Source organism: Rhea pennata, chromosome 18 (genome assembly GCF_028389875.1).
Source record: "Rhea pennata isolate bPtePen1 chromosome 18, bPtePen1.pri, whole genome shotgun sequence".
NCBI lineage: Eukaryota > Metazoa > Chordata > Aves > Rheiformes > Rheidae > Rhea > Rhea pennata.
In genome coordinates, this window is record NC_084680.1 from 11465979 (window position 1) to 11492738 (window position 26760).

Below are 26760 nucleotides of genomic sequence, written 5' to 3' on the forward strand. Positions count from 1 at the left end.
TGGGGGCTGGTCTGATGAAAACCCGATGGAAATGTCATTTCTGTCTCCTAGAGAGAACAGAGGAGGTGGAGGGGGATGCTCCAGGTGCTCCGGCAAGGACTGCCCTCTGCATCCCTGACCGCCAGGGACAGCGTGAGACTGGCCTTACAGCCGGAGCTGCCAACTCCAGGGCGGCCGGAGTTGGCAGGAGGCACTTGTGGGTTAGGCAGGGCCTCGCAGAGCACCGGCCCCGCGCCCCTGCGGGTGGGCGGCGGGGAGGCGAGGCGGGGAGCGCCGCGCCGCGCCGCGCCGCGCTGCGCTGCGCCCGGCGGCGCCGCCGCGAGCCAGCAGGGGGCGCCGCAGCGCCGCCGCGGGGGGAGCCGCCCCCGGCCCGGCCCCCCCGGTCCTCCCTCCTCCCCCCCCCAAACTTGTCCCCTCCCCACACCTCCCTCCTCCCCTCCTCAAATCACCCCCCCAAAATCTTTGCCCCCTCGAAATCTGTTCTCTCCACACATCTCTTCCCCCCAAACCCTTCTCCCCTTCCCACATCTTTTTTCCCCCTTCCCCAAATCTTTCTCCTTCTCCCCAAATCTTTTTCCCCTCCCTCAGACCTCTTCCCCCCTCCCCAAATCCTTCTCCCCTTTCCAAATCTTTCCCTCTCTTCCCCAAATCTTTTCTGTCCTTCCCAAATTTCTTCCTCCCTTCCCACACCTTTTCCCCCTCCCCAAATATTTTCCTCTTCATCAAATCTTCCTCCCCTCCACAAATATCCTCCCCTCTCCCCAAGTTCTCTCCCTTTCCCAAATCTCTCCCCCCACACCCATATCTGCTCCCTTCCAATTTTCCCCCTTTCCCCAAATCTTTTGCTCTTTCCCCTATTTTTTTTACCCTTTCCCAAATCTTTTCCCTCCTCCCTGAATTCCAGCCCTCCCCCCCCCCCCCCCCCCCCCCCGCGCGCATCTTTCCCCTCCTTCCCCCGCTCCCCCTCCCCAGACCTCGCCCCCCCCCCCCCCTCGGCGGCCCGGGCCGGCTCCGCGCCCCGCCCCGCCCCTCCCGCCCCGCCTTTCTCCCGCCGCCGCCGGCTCCTCGCACCGCGCTCCGCGCTCCGGCTCCTCGCTCCGCGCTCCGGCTCCGCGGTCGCCCGGCGGCGAGCGGAGGCAGCGCCGCCGCGGGCACCGCCGCCACCCGCAGCGCCGGCGCCGGGCAGCGCCGCCCGGCCCGGGCGAGCCGCGGCGCGGCGGCGGCGGCGGAGGATGGGCCGGCGGCGAGCGGCGCCGGCGGCCGGGCTGGCGCAGCCCGTCCCCAGCGGCATGGAGCCCGGCGCCGGTGCAGAATGAAGGGTGCCTGGCGCCCTCCCCCGCAGACATGTCCGTGCCTTTACTCAAGATTGGAGTCGTCCTCAGCACCATGGCCATGATCACCAACTGGATGTCGCAGACGCTGCCCTCCCTCGTGGGGCTCAACACCACCAAACTCACCGCGGCCACGGGCGGCACGTTGGACCGCAGCACGGGAGTGAGTGCGGGGGGCGGGATGCTGCGGGGCGGGGGGGGGGGGGGGAAGGGCTCCCGCACCTGCCCCGGCTCCCCCCGGCCGCCTGGATCCCTCCTTGCTCCGGTCCCCCCGAGCGATGCTGATCCACCGCCCGCCTGCGGCTGGGGCCGCCCGGGTCTCGGGGGAGCGGAGGGGGGAGAAGGGCCCCGGCCGCCTCCCGGACTTGCCTCCGGCCGGGGAAATTACGAAGTTGCCCCTGTCGCTGCCTTACTGAGGAGATCCCGCAGGATCTCCCCGCTCCCTCGCCTTTCATCAGCAGCCGTTAATGGGATGGAAAATGCGGTGGAGAAGTTGCAGTGTATTTTGGTCACGCCGTATGTTTGCTGTCCTTGTGCTGCCGGAGGGATAGCAGGGAGCCTGCTCTTACCACTTCGGCAACGGCTGAGGAAAACAAGCCTTTTTTTCTTCCCTTAGCAGGAAAGAAATGGGTACCTCTCGCCTCCAGGCTGCATGTTTGCTAGGGAAAAAAAAGAGAGAGAGAGAGAGAGAGAGAGAGAAAGCCGATGTTTTGCAGCTCTGCTGTTTAAAGACAAATACTTCGTGTAGTGTCTCTGCTTGTTGTGAATGAAGCTGGGAATATTTTGCAGTGTTACCAGGGATGGTGGGACACAAATTTGGGGGATTATTTTAGCTAGAGAATCAAACTGGCTGTTGGTCTGCCTAGCCCTCTCTCTCTTAGTGCATGTCTATCAACATAGGTATTTGCAAGGTTGTCTGAATAAATTGAAACAGTAGAAAGAACATTTTCTTTCTGGTTGGTAAAACAGTGATGCCTTCAAAGTGATCGGAGTCGGAACTGTGATTAAATAATGTATTTTTGCAAAGTGCTGTGAGACAGAAGGGGAATTAAGATGAGGCGTTTGGGAGCACAGGGGGCAGGAGGGAGGCTGGAGAGCACGCCGTGTTTGCTGCCGGGCTCCGTGTCACTGGTGCGTCCTGGATGCTCTGGCAGAGGCGCTGGTCGCGTCCTCCAGGCTGCATCCCCCGTTTGCTGGCATGCTTTGCAGGGTACAGCGCCGGGGTTTCCTACCTGGGACCCTCGGAATATTTGGAGAGAAACGGGTTGTTCTGGCGAAGCTCTCCACCCCGGGAGAGTCTGCTACAAGACTGTGGGGGGGGGGGATGTAACTCCTGGTATCGATTTCCTTGGAAGAGCTGATTTCCCCACTGCCGAGCCTGGGAGAGCTCTGCAGATGCATGCTGATGCCTGCTCAGCTCGCAGCCAGGACGCCGTATCCTTGCTGTCGGCTCAGGCTGCACATCCTCCTCCCAACGTCAAGGGGAAGTTGAGCGTGTTTGAATGACGGCACGGCAGCAGGTTTCCCACCAACTCGGTGGGCATCATGACGCACTCAGCGGTTTACAGCATGCTACCAAACCTTGCTGCTTCGTGATTTTTATCATGTCCCTACTTCACCACATGCGTTGCCTTGTCTGCTTCAACTCTTGCTCGCCCTTCTGGTTTTTTGTCCCCAATCCATATTTCTGCGTTGCAAGTGAATCCTGCTTGCTGGGCCCCCGAGAGGAGCCTGTTTATTCCACCATTCCAGTATTTGCCGCTTTTACGCTGCTTTCTCCCTCTGTTTCTACCCAGCCTCTCTCCCTCCCTCGCTCGTCTCCCCGTGCTCCCACCAGGCCTCCCCCTTTTTACTTAACCCGTCTTTCCCTGTGTTAATTAGGTGTTGCCTACCAACCCAGAGGAAAGCTGGCAGGTCTACAGCTCTGCCCAGGATAGCGAGGGACGTTGTATATGCACAGTGGTGGCACCTCAGCAGACGATGTGCTCGCGTGATGCCAGGACAAAGCAGCTGAGACAACTATTAGAAAAGGTAACGGCTGGATTTGGGTCGGGGGGGTTCACGTTTGGGAGAGCCGGGCTGAGCCTCCGTTCCCAGGAGAGCCCGACCCCGCGGGCCAGCCCTCCTGTGCCACTGCTGTCCCTGCATGTGGAGGGGGGGATGATCATCCACGGCCGGGAGGAAAAATCCCGAGGCGTTTTGGAGGCACGGAGGAAAAGGGGGCCACAGCTGAAGGGGTCAGGTTAAAAACGCTGAGATCAGAGAATTGATGTTGAAGCACATCAGTAAAAAGAAAGATGGAATTTACCCATTTTTTCGTTATGTTAGCGCAAGCAGTTTCAAAGGATGAGCCCAACAGACAAGCAAGGATAGAAATGAAAAAGTAAAGCCCATGCGCTCTTAGCGAAGCTTGTGTTAAAAAGGCTGGATAAAACAGCGCAAGCCATTGACATCAAATAGTACAGAAGTGACAGTTAGTGGTTTTCTTTCTAATGTTGACATCCACTTGATTAGTTTTTAATAGTCTGCTGTCCGAAGAGATCAAAGAATCTCATTAGGGAAGCGTTTCCGATAACAAGAAATTTTCCAGATAATGGATTTCATTGAAGAAATGCCTTTTCATGTGAAATAGTGTTCTTCTTTTTTAAAAAAGAAAGTGGACTCTTGTACTGGATATGTAATTAGCCCTCATGCCCTAATGCTATGTTGGCGTGTGTTGTGCATGACAAAACAATTTTTATCCTGCTGTTTTCAGGAAGCTGATGCATTAGTCACTCATAACAATATTAAACCTACACTTTACTGATCTTCCTATGTGATAAATACTATAAACTGAGACAGGAAACACTTGGCCCTAAAACTGTTCTTCGGTATGTCATAGGCTTCTAAAAATAATCACACTAAAGCTTTTATTTCTCTGAGCGATGACAGCAGTAGGTCCAATAGAACAACATTTGCCTAAGAGGGAGCAAGAATTATCCTCCTGGATGCCACGGGAGTCGAGGGACCTGTTGTATTCCCAGAACTGGTCACGTGTGTAAAATAAGTAGGATTTTGACCCAGTGCCCTCTGCTAATGGGTAGGGGAGTTGGGTATGCAAGACCTGGAATGACATCAGCTCCAACGCGGAGAGTGTAAGCACTTGGTGATTTTTTTTTTTTTTTTTTTTTTTTAATTCCCCCCCTCCCCTTGCAGCTTTCCGGCTGCCAAAGAATGCAGTGAGGGAGGAATGGTATTTAAAGGCATGTGTTCTGGGGATATGTTACCTGCGTGCTGATCTGTCTGCATCTCACTCCTACACTAACCTATATGAAAACCCCAAAATAAAGAATAGGCTCCTAGTGCCAGACATCCAGTCAAGGCTGAAATGCTGATCCCTATAGGAAAACACCAACAGCTGCAAAGGCAAACTTCCAGCTTCCCGATAAGTATTCCAAACCCTGCTACCCCTTCCCCTGTCTGGCATTTTAACTCCAGTTTTGTGATGGGAAAACTCACGTCTCCTTATTTCTCTCTGCCAGCAGATGAAGGAACATTTTGTGTCAAAGAGGTCATTGTGCTTGGCTTTTCAAAGGAGGAGACTTAGTCCTCACCTATGGAGATGTTAAGGCATTGCTTTTGAGAGCCAGAACAAAGCTGCGTTTGTGTGCGTGTGTGTGTGTACACAAACCAATTCGAGCATCCTCACAGAAAATCTCCGTGCTGAGGCAGCTGAAGGGAGCTTGAGGTTCAAAGCTGCCAAGACCGTGTCTACCTAAAACACGTGGGCATGACCATATGAACAGAAATTTCAGTTCATGCTGTTTGCAAGGCAGTCCTGGGTACCCCGTCGGTTTAACGAACGAGCGTAAGTCGGCAAAGGCGAGCGTGGTCTGCTCCCCACCACACGTACTGTTCAGCCAGTGCTTCAGCGCTGAGGTGTCTGAGCTCATCTTTGGCTGGCGTACGTGGAGCCCTTCCAGCCTTGTGTGTCAGGTGTTGAGCACAGATCTTGGACTAAGTCCAAACCAAGACATCACCTAAATTCTGCTCATAAGCAGATTATGTTTTCTCTTCAGAATGATTTTTTTTGTCACTGTTACGCTGGGAAGGCTTCTCCCTCTGATGCTTAAACTGTTTTTTTTTTTCTTGCCTGCATTTATTCTTCACTACCCCTGTCTTCTAGCTTAAGTAGTTCTCACTCTTGATGTTCACCCTGAGGTGCATATGGAGAAGACAATGACATCTTTTCTCAGCCTTCACTTTGCCTTCTGCTGTCCTTATGAGATGGACTTCACATATCCAGGTCAACAGGTTGAGCACATCTCTCTGATTGTTCCTGTAGACCACAAAATCCTCCTTTGAGATGTCTCATGCTGTTGCTTCAGCCAGTTTGTTCAGCTACATAAAGCTACTATGCCATTTCTATAATAAAGATTCATCCAGATTCAAACCCCAAAGATAGGCTTAGAACAGCTCTTTCTGAGCTGGCAAAAAAAGCTGATCGATGAGCAGGTTTAAAAACATGACACTGGCCATATAAATCTAACTCGAGTCATCAGGCCAATATTTGCTCTGTTACTCTGGTTCAATTCCGAAACAACTCGGCATCGAAGATGATGACAGGAATTGGAAGCTTCATTTGTATCAATTTTCTATTTTGAGTGATAAAATAGCTCTTTTCCCCAAGACAATTGCAGGTTTATCTATCCCATTAGCTTGATGGAAAATGAGGTTTCCTGTTGAGAGCCCATGCTCCAAGCAATGGGGGGCAGAAAGCATTTTAACTGATGCTTAAGGGCAGCAGTTAATGGATGAAGCTCTGGAGATCTGAGAGACAATATGCTTAGGTCTCAGTTCATTAGAGCGCTTATGTGCATCCTTAACTTTAAGCATGTGAACGGTCTCATTGAAATCTAATCTTGTGCCAAAGTACTTTGCTGGATCAAGGGCTTAATATGCTAATGCAGCAAAACAAGTAGATCTTCAGATGATGAAGCATGCGTTACTGTCAGAGATCAAGCATGATGGGGATTAAGTTTCACAAAGAGACTGAGTTTTAGATGTCTCACCAGAATGTTGTCTGGTTGAAAACAATATGGGCAACAAATAGCAAGAATCTGAACTTGTAAAACGCATCCCTGAAATAGCACAGCAGCTAATTTTAGACATCTCAGTTGAGATGCACATGTTAGGAGGCCAATTTCCTTTGTAGTCAGGAGAGAGCCAGACTCCTCCAGAGGTGATTCAGAGCAGAAGCCTGAGTGCGATGCTCTGATTCACTTCCTAGCGAGTCTGTCTCTCCTTCTCCACTGTCCAAAGAACAGCGTAAGGAGCCTGCCTTAGCATCAGCCAGGACCTGTGGGGCAGAGGTGCTGGCATACTCCAGTGTATCCTTACAGAAAATGTCTTTTCTGATTACTTCTGATTATTTGCAGCTTGGCCTTTAATTGGGGTTAAGCATTAGTGGAATAAATGAGATCCATTTTATGGGATTCCTGCAAGTAATTCCTATTCCAACCCATTCGAATAAATCTGCTGGGTAGATGCAGTTTGACTCAAAGGAGGATAGACTGGATTAACAGGATGAAAATATCTAGCAGGAGAGACCACAGAGCAGTCATCCTTGTCTAAGACTTCCCCTCTCCTGCCTCAGGGCAAAGAGAGGTCTTCAAACTCTTCCATATCCAGTCCAGGTAAATCAGTGCCAGAGCAGTCTGGACAAGAGGTGTATGGCTGTGTCCACCAGGACCTGCCTCTGGAGTGAGCTACAGGAGCAACGTTGGACTAGCTTGGACACAGGCTGGCTCTTTTCCTCTCCAAACCAACGTGATCATGTTCTCCTCTTTGTTCCACATGCCCCTCTGAACAGGTCTTGGGCAATAGTCAGGATGGTTGTCGGTCTCTGGGCATTGCTGCTGATCTGTGGGGACTCAGAGACTGAAAATACCTTTCCCTTTGCTGGGAAAGGCTATTAGACTCTGGAGCAATCATACTGGTTGTACAAAACACTTCCTCACTGTTGGCCTTTGAAATATAGGTTGTCCATGAATTTTTAATAGGTCTCTGTAATAGTTTTCTTGTCATCGTGCATTAGCAATGGGTGTTTCCATCACTCCAGATACAGACGCAAAAGTTAGCTTTTGACCTGTGCTGGTTCCAGCAAGTAGTTTTGAGAGCCCTAGACGTGTACAGGTGTCACGCCATCTCCTTGCTTCATCTTTCAAGGTAAGTCACAGCAGCGCGGCGTGATTTGCTGGAGGAAACGTTGCCCTTAGGTCACGCTCTCCCCAGCTAAGCCTTTCTACGCTGAGCTGTCGAGGCTGCAGAGAGGCGCTGACGTGGCAGCGTGAACTCGGCGAAGTGTCTTGGAGGGTATCCACAGCGACAGTTTTGGCTCACATTTGGGTTGCGCTCAGACTCCCACAGATGAAGAGACGTGAACCAGGATGCCCTTAATGTTAGGGCGCTGACTCAGCATCGCGCTCGGCTGGCTGGTTCGTTTTAAACGCAGGCGTCATCCCCCCTAGTATCGATAGGCTCAGGCTTATTTCGTTGGTCAGGTGGAAGCGGTAGGAGCACCAGGCGTGGGCTGAGCCCCGTAATGTGCAAAGTGTGATGCAAACACAGCCGTCCCGGATGCAAAGACCTTAAATAACACCCCCTGCTTGATGTTAGATGTGTGCTTACGCTCTTAGCTAAGTCAGAGCTTCGTTTAACATTTTGCAGCCAAAAAGAGTGAGAGAGGGAAATATCTTAATAAATCAGATGACAGCCAGTCTGCAAAATCAGGTCACGCTGGTTATCGTTCCCCTCCCCTCTTTACGCCTTCCTGAGCGCGCGTTTTCTCACGATCGGCCCAGCCAACGCTCTTACGTGATCCTTCGGCGGGCGCAGATGGGCCCCGCGTGGGGGGGGGTTGACGGGGCCGCGCTGGGACGAGCGAGGATCCCGCGCGGGGATCGCCGGCAGGCTCCGGCGGCGCCGAGGCTCGCGCGCCCCGGCTGCGGCGTTCGCTGGCCGCGTGCGTTGCGGCAGGTGCCGCGCAGACGGCGAGGCCGTCGGGGTAACGGAGCTTTACTAGCTGAGCGTAAAGCTTGCGCTTGGGCAATCCGTAAGCGCCGCTTACGCGCGCGAGGACGTGCTGGCGGAGGACAGAAGCCGTTCTCGCGGTCGGGCGTGCTCCTCTCGTACCACCAGCCCTGCCTTCCGCGGAGGCCGGCACCGCGTGCCCTTTCTGCCCATCGGGGAGGCCGTAACGACTAACGCCTTGTATACTTGGCCGCAATCCTGATTTGCAAGTATGATTCTTAAATTATTTTCTGGAGCAAGGCAGAATAAATTTTGAAGAAGCTGATTCGCTCTGTTTCAGAGCGTGGGGACACAGCACTACGCGATGCTGTTGATTAACTAGTAAATAATGCACGCGCTGGTGGCCGTGTTGGCTGCGGGGGCGAAGGGCAGCGTTTGGTACTGGGCTGCGGCAACGTCTTTTAAACAAGTCGCTTCTCGTTTGACAGGTGCAAAACATGTCCCAGTCGATAGAGGTGTTGGACAGGCGGACTCAGAGAGACCTACAGTACGTCGAGAAGATGGAAAATCAGATGAGGGGACTGGAATCAAAATTTAAGCAAGTGGAAGAAAGCCACAAGCAGCACCTGGCAAGGCAGTTTAAGGTATGTCTTTTCTTTTTCTTTATTTTCTTTATTTTTATTTTTTTTTCTTTTTTTGCAAAGTGCTAATAAAGCTGCGGGCAGAGGTTCGGCAGGGAGAGCGAGGGAGCGCGGCCCCCCGCCCTCCACCGATCGGCGTTGCCCCGCTTGGGGCTTTGGGCTGTGTGATACGCCGTGCTCGCGTCCGCCCGCCCAAAGCACAGCCAGAGCCAGGCTGCGGCGCCGCTTCCCTGCCACGAAATCCTGCAGGCAGTTTCCACGGGGTAAAAATAAAATTCTCCGAGATTTGCACCCACAAACCCCCCGCGTGTCCCAAACGGGGCAGCCCGGCCTCGCCGCGGCGGGCGGCAGGATCGGCCCCGCCGGGTCCTGGCGTCTCTCTGCGGTGCGCGGACGGCGCTGGTGGAGCACGTGCGTTTCCCGAGTTAGTCCCGAGTCCTTGCCACGCCGGGCGCCACGGAGAGCGGGGGGATCCGGAGCGAAATCTCGGGCTGGCTGAAGTCGGTCGCGCTGCCTTCGGCTCACCTGGGGTTTCGCTCCTGAGCCTCGCTCGACAGGCAGGAAACCCCACCTCAAGTCACACCTTGGACCTTTTATTCCTGGGAAAAGCCGAGGGCTGGAGCCGCGTTGTCCTTTCCGCGGCAGGCGGAGCAGAGCAACGGGCTGTCCCCACGGCCTTTCCCTTCCGCTCCCTTCGGTTCCTCGTATCAATCAGGCAAACGAGCGAAACCGGGCGAAAAACGAACGTGTGACTATTGCAGCTGTCCTCAGCCCGGCAAACTCTGCGTCTTAAGGACGTGTAAACGTCCAGTTCTGAAGTAATGATCTTGGGAGCAGAGTCAGCGCCTTTTGATGAATTATATATGTTTCGTCCTGCTGTCATGCAAATTGGAAGTAAAGATAGCAGCAGCCTTTTAAATGAAGCTGTCAATGCAAGCAGTGGTCGAACTTGCAAGAACTTGAATGAGAGCAAGAGAAATTACTGAAAAGAGATTGTCAGCAATGTGTGAAATGCTAATATGTAGTAAAATTTTGGATTAATTAAAAAAAACAGATTGAGAAAATTTCTAGTGAAATTTGGGGAGAAGGTTTAAACCATATAAATTTTAATTGATATGCTGAAATTACTGAAATACCAAGATTACATCATAAAAAAACTGAGAAGAAAGTTCTTAAAAAACGCTCACCAGTTCCACCTCCTCCGTTCCCCCATTTCCAATCACCGCAGGACCGTAAGTTTAGATCAGCAGCCTGGATTTAAGACCTGTCTTTCTGATTAAAGCACAAGTTTCTTTTTTTCTTCGTTCTGGTGAGTTTTAGAGTGCCCCATTTCCTGATAGGAAACCTCCCCCAGGAAGTGCAAATAAGTAAATAAATACGTTCCCCACAGGTAATGTGCGGGAAGGATTTAAATAGGAGGGGATGGAAAGCAAAGACGTGAGGATATGGGGGCCAGTTTCTGGTTCCATTCACCCCAGAGTCAGGCAGTCAGATATCACAGCCCTGTGAATCTGTAAATCTGGTCTGTGTGCTGCTCTGGTTATCCTTAGTTTAACGGACACCAGCGCCAGGTAGCCTGTGTTTACTAACCATGCTTCATTAACGGGTAGGTGCATGCATATTTATGTCTGCTCATTAGCTGCTGGAGCAAAGCATCTTCAACAAAATGCTGTATGCTGCGCCTTTAAAAAAAAAAGGCTTTTATTTAATTAGGGGGGAAAAAAGTCTGCATTTCTGCAAAATAAATTGCATAATGACTTTGATTTTTATGTTCTTTATAGCATGCCTAAAAACAGTAAGGAATTTTTATATAATTTGCTGCCAAGGTGTCATTTTAAATAAGAGCCACAGCATTTTGTTTCTGCTAATGCCAGCATTAAAATGTGAGTGGTTTGGGGATCTTGTGTTTTTTTCTCTCTTTAGTTCCGTAAGAGTATTTGTCTATGAATGGCTATCTATATAAGGCAGGTTAGTGAGCTAGATCCTCAACAGTATTTCATTTTCTTGCTTACAGGGCTAACTTAAAAGCAAGTTTTTTCAATGCTGCAGTGACTGAAGAAGCAGTTCACTCCCATGTAACCATGAAAAGAGGGCCACAGAGCATTTTGCACCATGCATTTATTTTTTTTTATTATTTTCCAAATTAGCACCATATCTCACTAAGGAACCTTGAACCACACAACCAAGATCTTCCTTTGCATGCAATTGTAGATGCATTTCATGAATAGTTTGAAACCCTTGTCAATGCATATATATATTATTTTATTTTTTTTTTGAAAGAAAAAAAGAACTCTGTGTATGTGATCTGAAGCATGTAACCCTAAGATGTTGCATTCTAAAAATGACAAATAAAGGCCTTTCCCAAATATTTTGGTGTTCTGCAGCCTGTTTAATATGTTCTTTCAAATACATCATTTGGACCAAAGTAATAATTAAAATATTTTTTATGCTAATAATTGTGGGCTATGAACATTGCACTCACGTAGGAAGCAACCAGGTCAAGGCAGAGTGTTGCAGATTTTTGCACGCATAGCACTGAACCAAGCTTATTTTAACCTTGCAGGCAATAAAAGCGAAAATGGAGGAACTTAGGCCTTTGATACCAGTGTTGGAAGAGTACAAAGCCGATGCAAAATTGGTATTGCAGTTTAAAGAGGAGGTCCAGAATCTGACGTCAGTTCTAAACGAACTCCAGGAAGAGATTGGCGCCTATGACTACGAAGAGCTTCAGAACAGAGTGTCAAATCTTGAAGAAAGGCTTCGTGCATGCATGCAAAAATTAGGTAGGCTCAGAACAACATGGTGGCACTGGCCAAACACCATCAATGTTAACACATCACATCTGGAGAAAGAGATGCTAGACTGGACATCTCCTTGGGCCTTGCCTGGCTGTAAGGGATGAGCTCGCGCAGCCAGGTTTGATCCTGTAAATATTTATGCTATAAGTAACAGTAATCTTGAGAGTAGTCCCGTTGAGGATTACTTGCATGACCAACGTTACTGACGGCATAAGTGCTTCAGGATCGGCCCTTAACTAGGCATGTGGCTTTTTGCAGTGTTTGCATAAGTGGACAGTGAAATGTGGTAAATCCTCAGCTTGTTTCAAATAGTGCTTATGCAAAGCAAACACGTGCACCCATTTTGCTTATACGTCAATGTCCAATCTTTTTGCTAAGTGGACCTTGCCCACCGGACTGGACTGTATGCACTGAAATTGCACCCTTGCGATTCCTCTGCATACCCCTCTAAGCGGTACGTGTGCGGGCTGTGACTCGGTTGCCTTTTCCCTTCCCCTCCGCTGCTTGCAAAGCCCTGTTCAGGGGAGCATGGCGCAGCTGCTGGGGTGCGTGTGTGGTGTGGGCTGTGACACCAGGCAGGGTGCAAATCCCACCCCGTCGCGTCCTTTCCCCCAGAGCGCAGGGACAGACCTTCAGGCAGGCCAAGTAAACAGCAATGCTGAAACCCCAGGGGTTCGTTCCTCCGTGGTCTCCTCGGGGGAGCGTTAATTGACCCAAGCCCCGCTGAAGCCTGTGGCTTCTCGGTGGGGAGCCCCCGCCGCAGCTCGAAGCATCGCCTGGCCCGAGGCGGAGGGTGGGGATGGGGATGGGGGAGCGAAGGGCGCTGCCTTCCGCAGCTGCAAGAAACCTCCCCGCCGTTTGGCGCGAAAGCTCTGACTTGATTTAATTTCTACTTACATTATTGACTTTCTTGTTAAGCAATTTAGATAATCTAAACACATTAACTGCTCTGCAGTCTATTTTGGTAGCACATATGAAATTACACTCTCAGGAAACTTCAAGAAAGATCAGATCTCTTCTCAGCATTACGTGTCTTTGGTAAGGTAACGCTTCGTTTCCCTCCCGTCGGTGCCGTTGGAATTGCTTTTGCTTGTTTCTAGACACTTCTACGTTTCTGTAAGCGGCCTCCTGCCCGGTATTTTCCCCTGGCATTTTAATCCTGTCCTTAGTTACCTTGTGCTTTCCTCGTCACCTGCCTGTTGCTTGAAATCCCAGAGAGGAGAGCGAATTTTTGCTTGAGCCCGGACTCGCGGAGGCGTTGGAGCGAGATGCGCAGCGAGGTGGGCGCGGGGATGCCGCACCGGAGCAGCCCGGCGCGGGCGGGCGGCGTCGCATCGGCGGCGGGCGGGAAGGCAGGGGGGCCGGCGCGAACCCGGCCGGCTGAGCGAGACGGGGGGGATCTCGTTTCTAAGTTACGATGCAGCGCCGATGGCCCCAGGTTCGGCTCGGGGGTGGGACAGGTTGCGGCCGGTCGGGCCGTTGCGTTGCCTGAAGCCCGCCGCGGTCTCGGCCGCGGGTCTTCTCCGCTCTTCCTGCAACGGTGACATTTGCTCCCGCTCAGGGAAGCCAGCACGATGTCCGAGCAGGGCTGCTGCGGGGTGTCACTGAAGTCCAGACCTTGGCTTAGCCCACTTGAAGTGCAAGTTTAGCAGGGACAGAAATGACCAAAGTTACGATCACTTGGTAATTTCTGTTTTAAAGCAACCCCTGGCAGCTCAGCACCCTCAGCCTGGTCCCGTGCGCAAGGGCGGCTCTGCCTCAGGAGCCAGCTCCTCTAATTCCAACCCTGCCAACGTGGAGCTGAGTTGATACAAGGAGGTGGTGCCCAAGCAGCATCTGTTTGCTGCATCCGCAGCCTTCAGCCCGGCTCCTGAAGATGAAGAGAAGCTGTGGGTGACAGGGAGGGAGAATGGCAGCAGGACCAGGGGCGCGAATTGCAATCACGGAGATATTTTGCCAAGAATAGTCCTTTAAACAAAACCATCTCGGTCCTCCTGTCCACCACGTCCCTCCCTGCGGAGTGGTGGCAGACTTCGGGAAGTGGCTCCCCAACCCATTTGACCTGCAAAAGTAAGGTCTGCTCATGCACTGTTAGCCTCTGCTGCTGCCCGCAGTCCCAGGACCAGCCTCACAAGCATGCTCCGGCTGCAAGAGGCCTTCTGCCTCCAAGCTCTAAGCCGGATGGACTTCTGAACCATCCCTGAGCTTTTTTGGATATTGTGTATTCCCTCAGATTAAAGCAGTGTTTTGATGTTGATTAGGAGCTCACAGACCTGGTTTCTGCCCTGTTGTGCAGCTGTGGCTCATGCTGGTGTCAGCAGTAAAAGCAATACGACACCTGTAGCATTGGCTGCAGCTGGGAGCTGACGCTGGCAAGTAGGTGCTGATGTAGAAAATGTGGGAAACAGGAACCCGGGAACCAGGCTGACCTCTGGGCCAGTGCTGGCTAGTTATACCTCCCCTGGTGCTCAGGTCCTCTAGCTGCGATAACCAGCCCTGGTCAATGCCCTCGGTAAGGCTTTGGTCTGTACCTGGATTTTTCCTCCCTGTTCTGATGTGATTTTCACCTATTTGTGCTACATGATACAGGTTTCTTCTGTAAGGTGGGCGTGCTGCAGTAGGAAGAGTGTTATTCCTCTTCTGAAATTGTCCTTGTATAGGCATCAGTGGGCAGGAGCATCTTTAACAGGCTGAGATGTGTGGGGAAGGGTTAAGGGGCTGGCTGGTTATCAGGTGACTCTGGGGGGCTTTAAATGCTGGGTGGCAGCAGCAGGCTGGAGCTTGATAGCTGAGGAGGAGAGCATTGCAGCAGGGCAGGGAATTATCCTGGGGAGAGGTTAGTACAGAAGTTCACTTTCTTATTTTCTTCTAAAATGGACCTAAGCTCAATCCTAGGCAGGTATGTTACATTCTTATATAGCCCCTTTTGATGAAAAACTCTTTGTAATGCAGCTGGGACAACAAGCTCTGCAAGCGACTCTTCCTAGAAGCATTTGCAGCTCTTCCAGCCAGTTCTTTCTAAAAGCATTTGGTTTACTGGGAATTTATCTTGATAACTTGTTCTGGCTTTCTGACTGTGCCCCTTCTTCCTCCTCCTACCTGTCCACCCTCTTGGTGGCCACTCGCTGTGACCCGGCATGCAGGGCGCTTTTGAGCCTCAGGGCTTTGCGGCAGCCCGCAGGCGCAGCGGAGCTGCACACCGAGTCCCTCCCGGGTCGGCCCTGGGAGGGTCTGCCCGCTCGCCGTGCAGGCGATTTGTTTAGTCACTTAGAGCAAGCAGCACATTGAATTTCCAATGTTGTTTATCGCTCCAGAGTGTAAACCAGTGAAAAGGGTAGTTAATTGTGTTAAATTCAGATAACAACCTTCCAGACACTTTGCTGGCGCAAGATGAGGCCCTGTTTGCTGACTGTTGTTATTTACTACAAATTAGCTGCTCAGAGGGATACACTGGAGTTTCAGATAACCTGTTTTACCTTAGATTAGCTCATGCTCAGGCTGACAAGCGCCGCTCACCCAGCGCTCGTTAGCGTGTGCAGCCCGGGAGCTCGGAGTAGAGCTAAGGAGCACCGGAGGAGGATCGGGGAGCTGCTGCGGAAGCGCGGGACGGGCCGCGAGAAGAGCGTGTTTGCGTTGCGCTCCTGTCCGGCTCTCCTCTCCCCGTCCTCCGGGCAGCACTGACATCCACAGAGCAGCAGCGTTTTCTTTAGACAAGGCCCTTTTCGGTATTTTGTGTTTCCTAAGCATCTGGATGGATCGATAGTGAAAACGCTTCCTGATGCTGAGCTGCGTGCGTTGGGAGGTGGTGGGGGGGATCGATAGTGGCACGTCCAATTTGTTATCCTAGCTGTGTTCCTAAAGATCACTATTTGTGTAGGGATTTTAAAGTTTCCATTAGCGTTCCTGAGGGACGCCTTGGAAGACGGGAGAGGATGCCGCTCCTCCTTGGACCCGAGGGCGGGCTTAGCACCGCTCTGCTCCGCAGGCTCGCCCTTGCCTCGCCGCACAAGCTTTCCTTCGCTCGTGCAGTGCCGGTGCATGCTACTTCTCCGGGAAACGGGAGCTAAGCAAAAGCCCCCGATCCTAGCGTAGAGAAGGGGAAAGAGGAAACACGTCCTCCTCCTCTCTTGCTACGAGAGAGCCTGTCCTGGGTGCGTTCCCGTTAATGTTGGGCAGGAGGGCTCTTGGCCAGGTGTGTTCCCGTTCTCGGCACCGCTGTCGCCACGGCGGAGGGCAGGATCTCGACGCTGCTCGAGTTAAAGCTGGTGCTGGCGCGAGGCAGGACGCGAGGTTGCACGATGCCCTGAGGAGCCTTCCCAGCCTTGCAAAGGGAGTGCTGCCAGGTGGGAACAGGAGCCGAGGGGAGCCCTGCAGCCTCGCACGTGGCACGAGCTTGCAAAATCTGCCCGAAGGACCTCACCTCCCTCTGGTGTCTTTTCCAAGACCTTCTTGTCTGCTAGCAGTGCTGGCGAGAGCATGCCATGCTGTGAAATTGGTGTAACGAGCAAGGTCTCTGCTCAAAAACCGCGGCTCTGTCGCTGCTGTAAAGAGCCTGGGAGCTGGGAGCGAGGGATCAGACTTTGGGCTCAAGGAAAGCACGAGCAAGGAAAGCTCTCCGGCTGCAGCAGCGCCAGCCCAGCTGGCACCGCGGAGTCAGACGGTGCTGTTGGCTGCGTTGGCAGGGAAATTGCTGCTGAGCTGCTAAACATCACTTGTGGGCTGGATCTTAGGAGAAATATGGAGCGGGGGTGTGAGTATCCTGAGAGGATGGTAGCTCTCGTTTTAACCGGCTGAAGCAGAGCATGTCTTCTCCTGGTGGAAAATTCCTTGTGTGGCCAGAGGACGAGGGAGGGATTGTGCGCGTGAGGGTGGTGCTTTGCTGCTGCTCACCTCTGCTGCTGGGTCAGCCTGGAGGGTCAGTGCCAAAGAGGCTGATTTTGTGCTGTTTATCCAGGAAATAGGGATGCACAGGCCCCAAAGGGTCACAGTTTCAGAAATCTGAATAGAACTGGGAAAACTGGAGTGTAAACAGCTTGTCTGTGCTTGCCCAGATAACTGCTGTTCACAGGCCTCCCACCGTGTCCCACGCTCGTGTGGGCACTAGATCGTGCTTTCCCATTTCATCTTCATCCCTGAGTGACTTGAAACATTCAGGGCACTTCAGCATCAGAAATGGCCCTGGAAGGAAAATCGGTCCCGAATGCAGCATCTCTGCCGTTCCTGTGAGCAGGGAAATACTGGAGGTGTTTGCAACGCAACTCGCCCCAGGGCGTGAGTCCCGCTGCGTCGCCCCGCGCTCTGAAAGCAGGACCTCGTCCCGGGGCTGGGGCCGCCCCAGCAGCCCGCTGCTCCGGCGGGCTGCGAAGGGCCCCGCGCCCGCGGGGACCGGCCTGCCCAGGGTAGGGCAGGGCACTGCTGGGCAGCGGGGCATCAGCGTTTAGGCTATCACAGCTGGGGCTTGAAAACTCCCTTCTGCAAACCGGTGGAGCGCGAGAAGGAAAAGACTTTGACGTGGGGCATCTTGGGCACTGGGATAGATATACGTTGAGACAAAAAATATCTTGGTCTGCATAAGAGCAGCCCTCGTGCACTGCTGAAGAGCTGTTGTGAAGGTGCCGCCAGCTCTACGTGCATGAGATGTAGCCTCACTACTTGCAAACGCCACCAGTTTACCCTCATCAGCTGCAGCACCTTTTTCTTCTTTTTCTTCCTTTTTTTCTTTTTTAATCAATGAGTTTGTATACAACCTTTCTCTCCAGGGAAATAGAAGGGAAGAGATAACGTGACAGCAACGTAGGGCTCCAATAACGGCAGGCAGATCTGCGATTAGAGGAAGGCTGGGCCTCTGCAAGGGGAATTTGTGAGGGATTAGGCATTTATTAGTTTAACCCCTTGCATCCCCTTGTCAATACCTCCAAAATGGAGAGGTTGGGAAGTGGGCAGGCAGGAGGATAAATTCCCATATGCTTCGGAACATGTCTGCGGCTCAGTGAGGCTGGGGAAAGTCTGTGCTTTTTTGGTGTGGTTTCTGCTTCCTTCTGCCCTCTCTCTTTAGGAGGCAGAAGAAACCTCTGTGATATCCCCTAAGCTCCAAAGCTGAAGGCAGAAACAGAGGTGTTTGTCAGATAACATTAGGAAGCAGTGGTGATGGTGGGACTGTGCTTTCTGTACCAGAGTGAAGGAACATAGACTGGGTTGGAGATGTTTTTTGTCCCAGGCTTTGTGTCATTGACCTAAAAGCACTGTGGGTCGGTTTTGCTGCTTTTTCACTTTTGTGATGTGCTGAGCAGTACAGGCTGTTCTGCTGCTGCAAAGCTGAAAGGCACAGCGTTTTTTCGGTGGTACCTTAGGCAAGACCTGCACGTGTCCCTTGGTCTAGCACAGACCTCACCTTCCCTTCCCTCGCAGTAACGTGAAAGGGGTTTGTTTGCAGTGTTTGCACAGGAGGGTAGCTGAAGGGCATATGATGTCCTGTGGTGAAGAAGGCACCTTCTTGTTGAGTGCTGAAGAGAGCAAGAGCAAGGTGGGGAGATGAGACCAGGAGGCATCATTTGCTTAGCTTCTGAAGGCTGCTCTTCAGGGCAGAGGGTGAAGTAATAGAGTTGCTTACTACTTTCTTGTCAAATTTATTCATGTCACCTCTGAAAGACCCTTAGGGAGAGCAGCCTTGAGCTGCCTTCCTGCTCTCCTGAGCTGGGGTTGTTCATGGGCTCTGCTGCAGTCAGCCTGCACGAGCTGCAGCCTCCCTGCGAGTGACAACACTGTCTGGATTTCTACTCTGACCTCTGCTTCTCCCGTCTCTTGACTGCATCTTGGGAGGTCTTCAAAAGGCAGCCCAATAACTCCTTCCCTTCTGCCAAATTGAGGGCCTTCAGCACCCGGCTGTCCAGTGCTTCTGCTCGGTGCAAAGGGAGAGAAGCAGACACTTGCTGTAGCAAGGCTGATGGCTCCCTTGGCTGAATGATGCTGATGCATATCAGGAATATCTCCTTCCCTTGAATACCCCTGGGGAATGGTGACCCCTTTGCCCTGCAGCTCAGAGTTGAGGTACATAGAAATGTCTGGTAGCCATAATCAGGACTAAGGAGAAAGTCAACTAACAGGTATTACAGGAATCCTACATGTAGGTACTTGATAATTTAGAGCAGAAGGACCTTGTCCTGAGCTGGCAGAAGCTGGCACAGCTCCACACACATTTCAGCAGCACCTCAGCTAACTCCCACCTGAGGCTCTCGCCCCAGACTTCCTCTGCTGAGTGAAGGAGTTGTTGATACTGCAGTGCAGTGCTAGCCTCAAAACCCAGCTCTGGGAGCAGATGCTCCCTTTTAGCTCTGTGACCTTCCCCTTGATGAGCCTGCCAGAGGCTTCCACATCAAAGGAGAAAAGTCAAGAAACGCCTTCTGAACTTGAGCTTACAATCGTCCCCCTTGAGCCATTGACCTTAGTGTGGCTTGCTGAGGAGATGCTGCTGCAAGACCTGGTCTGTACAGAGTGTGTCTGGGTTTTAAATGACTGCTCTCGGAGCAACAGTACGTTCAATATGAGCCTGCAGTTCCTCCTGCTGCCTCGTACGTTGTCTCTTTACCTGTCGTTGCTCTGTGCACATATGCTAAAATGCTGGTGTTTCAACGGCTCAGAGCGGCAGCTTTGCTGAGGCTTGTGGCTATTGCAAATGGGCAGTCGGCATGTGGCTGCACCTTGGCTGCTGAGACTGCAGCATTGCAGGCAGCGACTCACGGCGTCCCCAGAGTAGCTGGATTCAATGTCAACAGACAGAACCACGGAGAGGGAACAGGGGGCCCGAGGCCGCCCGTGCAGGGCAGAGGTGCGACTGGCCTCACCGGGCGCTTAGGGCTGGAAAATGCAGCCAGGCACTAGGTTCACGTTCCTGGCTGGGTGATGCTGGGAGTGTGGGCAGGGTTCCCAGCAGCAGCCCCCAGGCACGCAGAGCACCCGCTGCAGCTGGGCCCTGCTCTCCCTGGCCTTGCGAGGGGCTGAGCACCACAGCTGAGCTTGGGGGGCCTCGGGATGCTCCTTCTGCATTCGTGTTCCTCTCCTGGGGGTCACTGGGCTTCCCAGGCTCACAGAGAGATGGGAGGAGGGGTGGCAAATATGTCTCTTAAGCGTGCAGACATGATAGACAACAGAGAAAGTGGCTGTTAGAAGGCAGGAGATCTTTTTTGAAAGAAAGAGATCTATAGTGTACGTAATTCCCCATTTTCTTCCCTCCTTTGCATAACCTCTAACTAATGCCCGTTGCCAGCAGGGCTGGAATAGACACGTCTGTCTCTCTATCTTGGCTGCACCCACTCTATTATCGCAGAAATGAGTGTAGCTGTTGAGCTAATTTCTCCACCTGGCTGCTTGACCCTGGCTAACTCATTTCCTATTCCTGCACGGCTGTTTGCAGGAAAGCTCGTTTTCTTGGGGGCAGTGCGAGAAGGAGAATTGTTATGAAGAGGAATGAAACAAACAAAAGCATGTGACAGTTGTTCTTGGCCTAATTACCTCTAATTAGATAAAAACATAGCTTGCCATCAGCTGGGGAGAGCAGTGGGCAGAGCAGCCCGGGTGATTTCAATGCTTGTGCCACTCGCCGGAGCCCTGGGGTCGGGCAGGAGAGGTTGTGCGGGGGCCAAAGCCACGGTGGTCGGGCCTTCGAAGTGGTACTCACCAGCCTTTTTTTTTTTTTTTTTTTACAGCTTGCGGCAAGCTGACCGGAATAAGTGACCCGATCACAATTAAAACCTCAGGGTCCAGGTTTGGATCATGGATGACGGATCCTCTCGCCCCGGAGGGAGAAAACAAGGTAAGAGCGCAACGGCTTCATCTCCGTGCTCCCCCGAAGTCGCGGCCAAGGTCATTGCAAGCTCATTAAGTCCAAGTGCTGAAGCCTATGCTGTGCCTCTTGAAGCCCTTACACAGGCCTGAATTCATCTCCTAGGGCTCTGACCTTGTCTGCAACGGGAAGCTAGGGAGGCTCATGCAGGGAGGGAGGATGAGGAGGACGAGCTGAGCAGCCCAGCATCAGGACCTCCTGCCAGGACTCAGGAAACTTGTGTGTCTCTCCTGCCTGTCGATGCTGAGCTGGGCTCTGCTGTGGGTGGAGAACTTCTTCATTCCTTTCCCTCCATCCTGTTCCCTGCCAGCTTCTCCCCTTCGAAGAGGTGCTTGATCTCAGAAATACCAACATGAGATCTGTGCCCTCAGTGGGAGGGAGAAGCAAATCTCGGGCCAGTGTTTCTTGTCCTTCCCCCCTCTCCCCCCGGCTGTGGGGAGCGATCACGTGTGTTTAGGAGAGGCTGTGCCTGCAGCAGGCATGGAGGAGTTGAGGGCTAAGCAGAAGGGCCCCACAATCCCAATTGCTGCTGCTGTTCTGCTGCTAGCACCTCTGATAGTGTCATTTGACTCCATTTGTCCTCCCTCCTCCACCACTGATGATGTGAAGAATTAACTGACTGCAGCCAGAGAGAGATTTGTTTTGCTTTGTTTGGGTCTTTTTTTCTATTCAGACCATTCAGTTTTGATCCCAAGGAGGTAGGAGGCCAATAACTGGCTGAAAATCAATCCAGGCTTCCCGTGACTGATAGAATGGAAAATATCTTGAGTGTTTGCTGAGGATTTGTAGGCAGAAAAACAAAACGAAAATCACAGACCTCAGCTACACAGAAATTCCCTCCTATGTGAAGCAGCCTCCTTCAAAGGATGAAGGTGCAGTGAAGGGCTGTGTTAAGGAAGGCTATTTTGAGAGCTTGCCCTGTGATTAGCTTTCCATAGCTAAGCGAGGACTAGGGATGCTCTGGAGAAACCACCTTTGTGCCTGCTGGTGCAGATCCTGCTTGGGGAGGTTTCCTTGCCCCAAATGTGGGCGTTCAGGAGCTGGGCAGATGGTTGATATCGGTGTCTCTCCAACTCTGGTTCCTTGCTGGCTTCCCACGCGTGTTCCCGGGAGGATCCGGGAGAGGCGCAAGATCTCCAGAGACAGAGCTCCTTACAGTGCCAGAGACAGCTTCCAGTGTCGCTGCCAGGAGCCTTAGGAAACGCCTGGAGATAGTGTCAGAAGGGATGGGAGTCCTGTCAGCAGATAAGGATTTCCTGCAGTGACACAAATAACGAGGTGAACTGAAGTACTTATTTTCAAAGTTGGAGACTGAGAGCTGGAAACAGGCTCCCATGACAACCCATTTGCTGCTATCATACCTTGTAATTGATGCAGGCTTAATCGCTTGGTCTGATGGAGGCAGGTGGAGGTGGATCTCTCTTGCTGGCCCTCACCTGCTGTGTCTCACTAGCCAAGCTGTGGGCGTGCTGTGAGCCTGAACAGCAGCGGTATGAGATGTTCGGCCCTTTCCCTCGAGGGATTTAGAGATGCCCCTCTGGCAGTCAAGTGGTTAGTGCTGTTTCCCCAATATACCACCTCTCTGCTTTACAAGCAAAACTTCACGCACAACCCCGACAGGATCCTAATCGTGAAGTGGAACAGGAAGGCTTTACCCACATCACAACCCATTTTGCCGCATCCTTGGGCACTGATGGATTTGAGCCTGATCTTGTAAGCTTGTGAAGGGGGGAGTCAGGCCAGTCACAGCTTAAGTTGGTTAATCTCATGCTGAAGATCTTCCTGGGTCTTCGGAGAGCTTTGTCTGAAACAAGTTATTTTTAAAATTGTTACCTATGTCTTTTTCTGCAGTGAGTTTTTGTTACTGAGAGTAAACAGGGCAGTTTTCTCTGGAATGTAGCTTAAGCTTCATGGGAGTGTGTGTGTATCTAATAGATAAATCTACTATGCATTTTATTTGAAGCATGCAATTAAGTGATTTCATGGACTCCCTGGCAGTGTGTGGAAGCTGGTGATGGGGAGAAGCTGGACAGTTTGTCACGTTCCGGTTATGTCACCAAGCCAGAGGTGTTGGTGGTTTGTGAGGTCTTGTTTGTGCTGTGAAATCATTGAACACAACGGGGTAAAACAGCAAGTCTGCCGGGAAAAGGCTGGTGGCGAGACGGCGGGCGGAGGCTGAGTGCCGGGATCGATGCGAATTGGCAGGACCATGTGCGAGAGGGTTGCTCGGAGGCAGCTGGCGCGGCGAGGCACTGCTCTCCATCAATCTCTGCTTCTCCAGAGCATAAAATCTCATTGCATCCCGCCACCTTGCAGCGCTGGCGGGATAACAAGGGTTTCTTTCTGGGCTTCTCTTTGTGTCTCTAAAAGTGAGACACGTGCACTGAGTTGTGTAATTTTTTAATACCAAACAATGACATGGGAGCAGCAGAGAGACAATTGCTTTTCAGGGCTCCTTTTTGTCATTTCCCAAGCTAGTTTAGTTGAACACAGGTTTTGCATTAGCTGCAGAACCTTTTCCAGCACTGCATCTGACTGGGGAAACCCTCTGAGGCTGCAGGCAGCTTTCTGCCATGGGCTCAACAATGTGGTGTTTTTTTCCTGCTACATTTGCTGCCATCCTCAAGCCCACAGTGGAGGTGTGAAGACTGGAGCAATCTGGCCCACGTTCATCTGCAGTGGCTGCAGGGAGGGCAATGCTGATGGGGGTCTAGCGTTCCCTACCAAGCTTTTGCAGACTTGGCCCTTCAAATATGACAAGCAAACTACAGTATGCGTGTACATACCACGTGCCAATATTTGTCTGCTTTTCTGGTGGACCCTGGGAATAGCACTATTTCAGAGATTATTTGATCAGATTTTGGAAGGGGATTGCAAAAGAAATTTGCACTAAGACGTTAGCCAAATTGTGTCTTTAAAAGCATTCTGGCTGCTATTTAATCTCTTACCTCTTCTCCTGTTTACATAGCTCATGCTGTAGAAAGCAGCTGTCTTATTTTTAGGCAACAAATGCAGACAGTGTCACTAACTAGATGGCTGTTTTGTCTTGCTGATCACTCCTAGGCTGATCATTTGCCTCAGAATTGGTTGCAAATGGTTAAAGCCTTTTTTTTTCGTTTAATAAGTTTAGGCAGTGTCCCTGGTGAACTGGCTTTTAAATGATAATCTAAAATCTCTCCCATCTACCAATAGTGAGATTTTGATGTCTTTCTCTCTTACATTGCAGCAGCCTAAGTTTGAGCTTTTGATGCAGAAATGCATGATTTTTAAACCAATATGGACTTTACCCAGATTTCCTTGACAATGAGCAATTGCATTTATATGCTTCTGCATGCCAAATTAATGGAGTTCTGCACAGCAGATAATATAATTTAGTAAGTGCTACTACGATAGGGCTTTGCAGGAAGAAAAAGCAGCAGCAACGTAATATTCTGGCTTTATCCAGTTGGAGAAAGATGTTAATTGCCCTTTAGGAGGACAGTGTCAATCACATTATACTTCCAGAGAACAGCTGAAGTTCTCAAGCTTCTGGGGAGATAATGGTTTACCCACCCAGGACATCTTTCTGATTCCAGATGATTTCTTGGTTGTGTTTTGGATTGCAGCCCAGGTTGATTTCTGAGCACAGGTGATATGCCTTGGCTGCATCATTTTCCAGCAGGTTGCCAAATGAATCTGTCCTCCTGGCAGTTTGCTCAGGATTTCTTCTGACCCTGGAGCTTGCAGGCAGCTGTTCCTGCGGAGCTCTATACCCTCCATGGGATGCCTCGGTGCTCGGAGCCCTTCAGCTGCTTCCAAACCAGCCGTACCGGGGCAGGAGGGCAAACCAGAGGATCTTCTCACATGGCCCCTCGTTCTCACAAATGCCACGAGGGGCAGTGGGGAAAAAAGGCAAGCTTTTTGAAAAAGCAGGCGTTTCAGGTTTGACGGCTCATTATATTTAAGCATCTGGCTCACTTTCTGGGGTGACTTTGCAAAGGCGAAACCCTTCCTAACCCGTGTGAGAGTTAAGGTGGTTCTCTGCTGCTTTCTAACACCGCATATTTCTGTTGCTTGCTTAGGTCTGGTACATGGACAGCTACCACAACAACCGCTTTGTCCGCGAGTATAAATCCATGGCAGATTTCATGAATACTGACAATTTTACCTCTCACCGTCTCCCTCACCCTTGGTCTGGCACTGGTCAAGTGGTCTACAATGGCTCTATCTATTTCAATAAATACCAAAGCCACATAATTATCAGGTTTGACTTGAAAACAGAGACCATTCTCAAGACTCGGAGCCTGGATTATGCTGGCTACAACAACATGTACCACTATGCCTGGGGTGGCCACTCGGACATTGACCTCATGGTAGACGAGAACGGCCTCTGGGCTGTCTATGCCACCAACCAGAATGCAGGCAACATCGTCATCAGCAAGCTGGACCCCAACACGCTGCAGAGCCTCCAGACCTGGAACACCAGCTACCCGAAACGCAGCGCCGGGGAGGCCTTCATCATCTGCGGCACGCTCTACGTCACCAATGGCTACTCGGGAGGCACCAAGGTGCACTACGCCTACCAGACCAACGCCTCCACCTACGAGTACATCGACATCCCTTTCCAAAACAAGTACTCGCACATTTCCATGTTGGACTACAACCCCAAGGATCGTGCCCTCTATGCCTGGAACAACGGGCACCAAATACTTTACAACGTCACCCTCTTCCACGTCATCAGGTCAGATGAGTTGTAGTCCACCCTTGTTTAGAAACTGATTTAGAGGGGGGAAAAAAAGAAAAAAGGGAGACAGGAATTAGGCAAAAATACTAATATCAAGGAAACACACTTTAAATAGATAAACAGCTGCCAAAATTAAGACCGATTTCATGGAGGATTATTCAGCATAAACCTGACAGATCAGCATTACCTCTACACTTCTAGACGTCTGGCCCTGTGTTATAGACTTAAGAATAATCATGTACTTGCAGCTGGAACTGCACTTAAAGAACCACTTATGTTTGGGTTTTGTTTTGGTTTTTGTTCCAATAGCAAATCTATAGTACATACTAAAGAAGTAAGGCAATGACTGTTGAAAGTTTATCCTTGGGAGACTCGCGCTCTTCTGCGTGTGGGTTGCATGGACATTTTCCGACCCCACGGTCAGCTGTGATGGATGTGTGATTTGTATTTCTAAGCTGAAAAAGCTGACCCGTGAGGAGCTCTCGCTGTCTGAATAAGCCCTATCACAGGTTAGTTTTTCTTGCATTCCATAGCAGCTACTGTCTCTCAACTGTGTTTTTGTCACTTAGATTAACTGTGCTGAGACTCGAAGTAGCTCATGGATCTGTGTCTTAGTAACTATTAAACACGATGGTTTAAGTATGTATTATGAACAAGTTGTTGTACCCATATTGTTTGAACTTATGTATTCCGCAAATATATTGTATAATGTATGTCTGTTATTTACCAGAGGTGGCAAAACTTTGTATGTCCAGTTTATGCAATGAATGTTGTAAATGCAATGATGTAGTTTGGATTAATAAATGATGGTTTTCTTTCCAAAAAGAAAAAAGATCAGTGTTCACCCTTATACACAGCTTACCAATTTCATGTTGATAATTACAAGAATATTCTCTTACTTGTTATAATATCTACATAGCGTTATGGTGGTTGGAAGTAGCTTCTGTGGAAAGTCTGTGGCATCAGATTCCCATGGGAAGCCCTGTTTATGGAATTGTGAAGGTAACTAATTTTTTTTTAAGAGGAAAACTTTGTACTATCCACAGTTATCTAACAAACAATAAAAATATTAGGAGACTACCCGGTTTTGCTTATTGTCTGCTCTGTGTTTGAGGAAATGTGTGTAGCGGAGGGACAGAATAACAGGAATTCTTAGGTTTTTTTGGTAATCATTGAGCATTCAGCCTCCTCTGCATCCCCAGGCTATGGTGCATGGGGTACAGGGAGCTGACAGCATTAGATATCAGTGCTGTAACACAGGAAAAGGATGTTGTCTATCGTGTTTGTTAGAGTTGAAGTTATTGTGCCTTGGACTGCCTGATTGGAACTGGATCATTTTCCTTCTGAGAAGCTTAGGCTGCTTTTCATCATGATTTTGCTGGAGTTAGAGTGGTAAAAATCTTCCATTTATTGCATC

General features: G+C 50.9%; 1 protein-coding gene across 2 annotated transcripts in view; it reads left to right on the forward strand.

The window, feature by feature from the left end:
- OLFM1 (olfactomedin 1) overlaps positions 1-26423 on the forward strand; it is a 36226-nt gene extending 9803 nt beyond the window's left edge. Inside the window, exons 1-6 of one of the 2 annotated variants that reach the window (XM_062590706.1) lie at positions 1231-1494; positions 3213-3362; positions 8831-8986; positions 11547-11766; positions 20484-20590; positions 24682-26423. In XM_062590706.1, the coding sequence (XP_062446690.1) occupies positions 1345-1494; positions 3213-3362; positions 8831-8986; positions 11547-11766; positions 20484-20590; positions 24682-25356 (1458 nt within the window). In that variant the 5' untranslated portion in view covers positions 1231-1344 and the 3' untranslated portion in view covers positions 25357-26423. Of the gene's footprint in view, positions 1-1230; positions 1495-3212; positions 3363-8830; positions 8987-11546; positions 11767-20483; positions 20591-24681 lie in introns of those variants that run through there. The other variant, XM_062590707.1, reaches the window with a different exon arrangement.
- The last annotated feature ends 337 nt before the right edge of the window (positions 26424-26760 follow it).